Source organism: Diplotaxodon limnothrissa, linkage group LG10 (assembly GCF_057381915.1).
Source record: "Diplotaxodon limnothrissa isolate DT_005_m linkage group LG10, D_limnothrissa_male_GT1.1, whole genome shotgun sequence".
NCBI classification, from domain to species: domain Eukaryota; kingdom Metazoa; phylum Chordata; class Actinopteri; order Cichliformes; family Cichlidae; genus Diplotaxodon; species Diplotaxodon limnothrissa.
In genome coordinates, this window is record NC_140605.1 from 21,489,160 (window position 1) to 21,496,004 (window position 6,845).

The window sequence follows — 6,845 nt, forward strand, 5'->3', positions numbered from 1 at the left end:
TCCCAACCATCTCAGCCTTGTCTCTGTAATTTTGTCTCCAGAGCTGTCCCTCTGACACAAAACCACCTGAGGGGTGGAAATTTCCTGTGAAAGCAGTTTGCTTTATGGTTTCAGCTGGATGTAAACAGCCTCCAGTGACAGTGAGTCATTTTCTGGAAGGTATTAACTAATGCCAGCATTCCGCCAAGCAAGTGAAAGAGGCAACTGAAATCCAATCTCTCCTTAAAAAAAACTTCACGTTCTATAAGAGGGCACCAGAAACAAAGCAATGAACAAAGATGCGTTCATCTGACAACCAAAAATGCTATATAATATATTTTCTATAGATATCATTAAAGGTCTGCTTTTCAGCGTAATTTGGAAGCAGTAATCTTGAAAACCACTGACATGCACGACACAGCAGTCGGCCGTCTCTGATTGGTCGAAAAAATCTGTTTGGATCACGTGATATTGCCGGACGTAGACGTGAGTGGCGGTCCAACTGCCGCACCATCATCATCATCACCATCCATCCTTTGTGCTGTATTCTCGTCTTATTCGGCCTCATTTACTTACATGTTAATCGTCACTCCGTTGAGTTTCTACTGTTGTGAACGCACAGAGAAGGTAGAAGCTAGCCTCGTGTGCTATTAGCCTAACGGTCGCATCCTCTCCTCTCCATCCGATCATCGCTGCTTTGCTGTCGCTATGGGCTGCTCTTTGCTCCCTCTTTTCGTCGCTGTGTTGGCAGCCCGGTTTGTTGTCGCAGACCCGGAGGAACACGGTCCTGTCGACGGAGCTCCGCCTTCAAAGATAGGCAAGAAAAGCAGTTATTAAACCATCCTAGTTAGCTGTTTAGTTCAGCTAATGTTAGCCTCTCAGTCAGTCTGAGGGCTGATGAATAAGCAGCATCCATCAGGGGTCTCTGATACTGAAGATAAAGGCAAACACTAACCTAGTCTGAACATTGTGTGTCACGTGATTAAGAAAGCTTAATTATAGACACGAGTTATCTGTTAATTTGCTTTTTGAAGCAACCTTTATTCAAATAAACAGGAAGTAAAGCTTCAGCTGTCATCACCAGCCAGGAGGCCCAAAAAACCTAAAGATATGACGGAAAATATAAAAGCACAAAAGAGGAAATACAGCAAATCTTACACTTGAAAAAACAAAATAATAATGTGTTTGTTTGTTTGTTTTTTAAGTTAAACATCAAAGTAATAAATTCCTTTTAAATTCCTTTTTCCTTTTACATACAGTTGCAGTCAGAAGGTTTTCATACTGTCATCATAAGCATGAATGTCATGGTATTTTGGGTCTTTTTATGTTTTTGTTTTGGCGGTTTCTTTCTCAAGGTGAGTTTATTGGCAGAATTGGTTGGTTTCCTGGCACAGACCCAGATTTTAAGCATAGTCCACAAAGTGTCAACAGGGTTGAGGTCAGGGCTTTGAGAAAACCATCCCAGAAGCTTAATGTTAGTCTGATTTAGCCTTTTCAAAACAGTTTCGATGTGTGTTTGGGGTCATTGTTCTGTTGGAACACCTGTGTCCAAAGGTTGAAGAATTAGTCCTTCTTCATTATTCCCCCCAATGTACCAGTACCACTGGTAACAGCCCCAGGCAAAGTATTGATACATCTGAATAATATTTACAATTACATTTGTCTGATAATCCTGGAATCTGCAGTTGTATACAAATGGCTACAAGGGAGCTTCCCAATCGTGATCACTAATGAGAAGTTAGTAGGCCTTGGCCTTGTCAAACTAAACAACATTGTAGAGCCTTTAGCGCCACTTATAAAAGATTTAACTGAGTGTATATATATTTGAATCTGTGTTTAATTTGAACCCTATGTGGATTAAAGAAAATCCAAAACTTGTGCACCCAATTATTGTTTTTTAAAGTCATATGTAAAGATGTATGCTGTACAGTCATTTCGCCCTGAAAAAAAGAACAGTTCAAAGAAATCATTAAAAGGCCAGAATTACAATGACCTTCATCCCCACGATGAGTGGAAGTGCTGTAACAAGAGATCATTTGAGATTAAACAGTATGCCCTATCAATGTGCCCTATTCAACATCTCTATACTTCAAGATAACCCAAAAACTCAAGAAAAGCATAATTTATTGTCCTCATCCTCAGTCCACCTATAGATGAATAGTAAATACTGATGAAACTGTTATTACCCTTATAGAGAGGCCAACAACACCAGCAAACAGCAAATTTACACTGTATTATAGATCTCCGTAAGATTTAAGGCACATTTCATCACCCAACCTCACTCTGTGTCTCTTGCTCTCCAGCTGTGGTTGGGGCAGGGATAGGAGGCAGCGCCACTGCCCACTTCCTGCGGCAGCACTTTGGCCCAGAGGTCCAGGTGGACGTGTTTGAGAAGGGAGAGGTGGGAGGCCGTCTCGCCACCGTAACCGTCAATCACAACGACTATGAGTCTGGAGGCTCCATTATTCACTCACTCAACCTCCACATGCAGGAGTTTGTCAAGCAGCTGGGTGAGTTTATGGACAAAGACATTAATTAGTCACAGCAGAGGTCAGATTTTACAATTTTTCTTTGCTTTTTCAAACCAGGGGAGGGATTCTTGCGTTTTTTTAAATATTCCCCAGCAAAAGCGATCACTTTACAAGAGGAAAATTAGAAACCTGACACTATGTTGGTCCTCCGTGTCGTCCTGTGTTTGCCCAAACAAGGTTTGAAGTATCGTCGCAACGTGGCCGGAAAGATGGCGGTATTTAACGGCGAAGAGGTGATTCTGGAGGAGACGGACTGGTACCTGCTCGACCTGTTCCGGCTGTGGTGGCGCTATGGTATTAGCTTCATACGTCTGCAGATGTGGGTGGAGGAGATTATGGAGAAGTTTATGAGGTGAGTCAGAAATTTTAGTGCCTTGATTTTATTATTTTGTCTCTTCAGCTTCTTTGCATGTTGGACACTTGATGGGATGTGGCAGGGGTGCCGCTACAAACTGCACTGTCAGGGTATCATAACTTTGTTGTGGGTGTCTCTGCAAGTGGAAGCAAAGCTTTGTTTATTTCTTAATGCTCATTTTTTCTCCTGCTTTTTTCTGGTGGCAGTATTATTAGTTGATTAGTGGTAATGACAGGAATGCTCCAAAATTGGCACTGCAGATCCAGCTGAGTCATTCATGCCTTGAGTGCTTTTCTTCCCAAAATTGTTTTTTCTATCTCAAAGATAAGGTCTTGCCCTTAAAATGTGCATAGCATTCCCTTCTGGTGTTGCAGTCAGTGGGGGAAGCCTGTTTTTGAGCTATTTATTGCTCTCTGCGCCTTAGGCATCTGCAGCCATAATAACTGCAAAACCTTGACTCATTGTGTGCCTTTCCGAGCATGAGGTCTGTGTAAATATAGATAGCCATCTGCCTGGGATTTGCCAGAGAGAAAGGACCACTGACATGAAACTTGTCTCTATCCTCCATCAACACAAATATACAGTGTAGAATTGCATGAGTGTATTTCAGATATCATGTCAAATCTTTTGCTTACATTTATATTTCCTCTGCTCAGTTTTGCCTTGAAAAATGAACCAGAAACAGAATTTTGCTTTTTCCTTCCTCCACCACCAACATCTATTTCCTCCCTCAGGAAGTGATTTTTATCTCTTCATCACTTTTTTCTTTCTTTTCTTCTCTCTAAGTCGACAACCACAAGCCTCTATATCTTTCTCTCCGTCTCTGATTTGTTGCCAATAGATTATTGCTGACTGAATAACTTTGAGCAGGAAACGAAACCAAAAAACAAAACAAAACATCTCCATATTGCTCTGTCTACTGATTTAGTCGTTAACTGTTATAATTTGTGTGTCTGTGCATGTGAAATATAGGATCTACAAATACCAGGCCCACGGCTACGCCTTTAGCTCCGTAGAGGAACTGCTGGACTCTCTCGGGGGCAGCGGCTTCATCAACATGACCCGGAGGCCACTGTCCGATTCGCTGCTGGAGCTGGGTGTGTCCCAACGCTTCATTGATGAGGTTATCGCACCCGTGATGAGGATCAACTACGGACAGAATGTCAGCATCCCAGCCTTTGTAGGTCAGCTAAGTGGGAAGATGCAAGCAGCAGTGGAGGAAGAAGTGAAGGGGTGATGAGTAGTGAAGTAAGAGGGCAACAGCTGTGAAGGTGCATTCGGGGACAGTTATGACCTGAACGTCTTCCTTTCCAATTTGGCTCAGGAGAAAGGAAAGGACGAGAGAGGAAAAGAGATGCAGGGTTGAGAGTAGAAGAGGAAGGCAAGGTGAGAGGGGAGCGGGGTGGTCTGTGGGAGTGAGAGAACAGGAAAGCGTGTGGGCAGCTGATAATTGGTTTAAAGCACTTGGCACTGTCTGTTCAGCGCGCGTGTGCTTGTGTGTGTTTCAGGAGCTGTGTCTTTAGCTGGTGCCCAGAACAACCTGTGGGCGGTGGAAGGAGGCAACAAGCTGGTGTGTTCAGGCCTGCTGAAAATGGCCAGTGCTAACCTGCTGGAGGCACAGGTCAACTCCATCTCTCCCATCCACTCAGGTAACGCCATCCTGATGTGTCCTGTTTTTTAAGGTTTTTTTTTCAGCTGTGACAGCTTTACTGGTATTGATTATTCTTTGTGAGTCTGTGTGTCCTTTGTATATTATAATCCACCTGTTGTGTTGAAGAGGGAGCTGAACATAAAAGCAAACATGAAAGAAAGAATGAGATGGTTTGTCATCCACAGAGCTTTTTTTGTAATACAGGAGAGGGACTCCAGTACCAGCTGAGCTTCACCACGGCAACAGGGACGGCATCAGAGCTGTATGACATTGTAGTGTTGGCGACGCCTCTACAGGCTAGCGTCGGGTCTGGAGTCCAGTTTCAAGGTTTCACGCCTCCGTTTGATGAGCTGCCTGGCAGCTATCACAGCACTGTAGCAACCATCGTCCATGGTTACCTCAACACTTCCTTCTTTGGGTTCCCGGACCCCCGTCTGTTCCCTTTCGCCAGCGTCTTGACGACTGACACACCTGATCTGTTCTTTAACAGCGTGGCTAGTGTTTGTCCCGTCAACATCTCAGCAGGGTTCCGGCGTAAGCAGCCGCAGGAGGCTGGAGTCTACAAGGTGTTCTCCCCACAGCTGCTGGAAAAGTCTCAGCTCAAAACACTATTCAGGTCAGCCATGTTCTTCCCAGGAGTTGATCCCATAGTCATGCCTGGGCAATTCTGTATTTGTTTGGTCCAAAGTAAAGCCTGACGGATATGAGATTTTTAAAACCAATCTGTAAGAATCCAATATATTGGCCGATTATGTTCCCTAACGTTTCTTAAGTGTAGTTATGTAAGAGTCAGTTTAGTTTAAAAATAAACTTGATTTGTGGTTACAGCAAGTCGTGGAAGACTCCACGTTTACTTGTTTAGGCTCTGACTGGTTCAGCTGTTGTTTGTGCTTTTATTACATGTTTGAAGGGTATTTCTACCATCTCGTCCTATTGAATTTGTAATGTATCAGCTGTGATAAATGCCAGCGCTGATATCGGTAAATATCAGTCAAGCTCTAATGTAAGTTTTTAAATTTACTATTGTATAAGACAGAGAAAACCAGCAAATATTCCTATTCAGGTAGTGAAATTTAGGTATTTATGTTTAGGGGAGAACATTTTTTGTTATCAGAATCCTCTAAATACATTATAGTTGTTTTTTTTATTTTATTTAAAAAAGTTATTTAGTGATCTTACCACCCACATAGATCATTGGCTGCTTTACTCTATCATACTGTTCTCTTCAATTTTAGGTCGTACTACTCAGTGCAGGTGACGGAGTGGCAGGCCTACCCTCGCTACAGCAGCAGCCAGCGGCTGCCACCTGTGGAGCTGCACCCCAATCTCTACTACCTCAATGGGATTGAGTGGGCTGGTAGCGCCATGGAGATGAGCTCAGTGGCTGCCAAAAACATCGCCCTGCTAGCCTACCACCGCTGGAATAGACAGACAGACATGGTGGACCAGAGAGATCTGGTGCACAGGATCAAAACCGAACTATAACAAACGAATGCTAAGACCCAGATGAGTAATGTGATGTATGTCTGAGTGTATGGACTCACCCAACCAAATTATAAACTTTTTGTGATTTTGACCAGTGGCAAGAGAATTTAGATGTCCATTTATATAATATAACCTTTCGTGAATGTATCGAATTTATTCAGTCAGTACAGTAAGTTGAACATAACCCTGCTGCCTCCTAACTAAACGTAAACATCAAAAACCATAAGTCATTATATTGGCACCATTATAGACTCTGGTCCTGCTCTGCTACTCAAAAGGCCTGTTTCACTTCACTGATTCTCTGTGCCACATAAAAGAGACATGTTGCACTTTTGTTTGTGGATTTATTGCCGATGCTAATTGGCAGTTTCCATCCAAAAATGATGCCGCAAGGACCTTTCCTTTGCCAAGAAATAAGAAAACCAAGCAAATATGGAGAACACCAGCTGGCGTACTGTATACTGTACGGACTGTTAGGAGGTGGTAGTGCTATTAATGAACACCATTGAATATAAATACCAGTTTACGGTTTTGGTACTGCTCTTCTTAAACAAATGTTTCTGTTTCCAAGCCAAGAAAGCGTTTAGAACAATAAGCTGTTGTACAGTATGTAACTGATTTAACTTTGTCATCTAATCAAAACCACAGCACTGCTGCTGCTACTCTCTGTAAATGTAGGGACTGTTAATGGACTGGTTGTTGCCACCAATGAAATCTCATTAAAGTAATCTCAGTAGGATTTCTGTAAATTAATAATTATTCACCAACCCATGGTAGTGGCCACTGGTGCAGTGCTCTATTGTCCCTTTCATCATTATCTCCCCTTCCTGCTGCTTTTGTTGCA

The 6,845-nt window shown here is 42.8% G+C and overlaps 1 protein-coding gene across 2 annotated transcripts; it reads left to right on the forward strand.

Annotated features, from left to right (window-relative positions):
• The first annotated feature begins 687 nt into the window (after positions 1-687).
• Positions 688-6,087, forward strand: pcyox1l (prenylcysteine oxidase 1 like). 2 transcript variants are annotated; one of them, XM_085363909.1, is made up of 8 exons: positions 688-796; positions 2,283-2,489; positions 2,688-2,862; positions 3,838-4,098; positions 4,190-4,251; positions 4,374-4,514; positions 4,721-5,132; positions 5,752-6,087. In XM_085363909.1, exons 1-8 carry the CDS (start codon positions 688-690, stop codon positions 5,999-6,001), a joined length of 1,617 nt encoding a protein of 538 aa, XP_085220035.1. In that variant the 3' UTR covers positions 6,002-6,087. The 2 variants fall into 2 exon arrangements, with proteins under 2 accessions (XP_085220035.1, XP_085220037.1); XM_085363911.1 differs by lacking the exon at positions 4,190-4,251 and having other exon boundaries at positions 3,838-4,049.
• Positions 6,088-6,845: the final 758 nt, after the last annotated feature.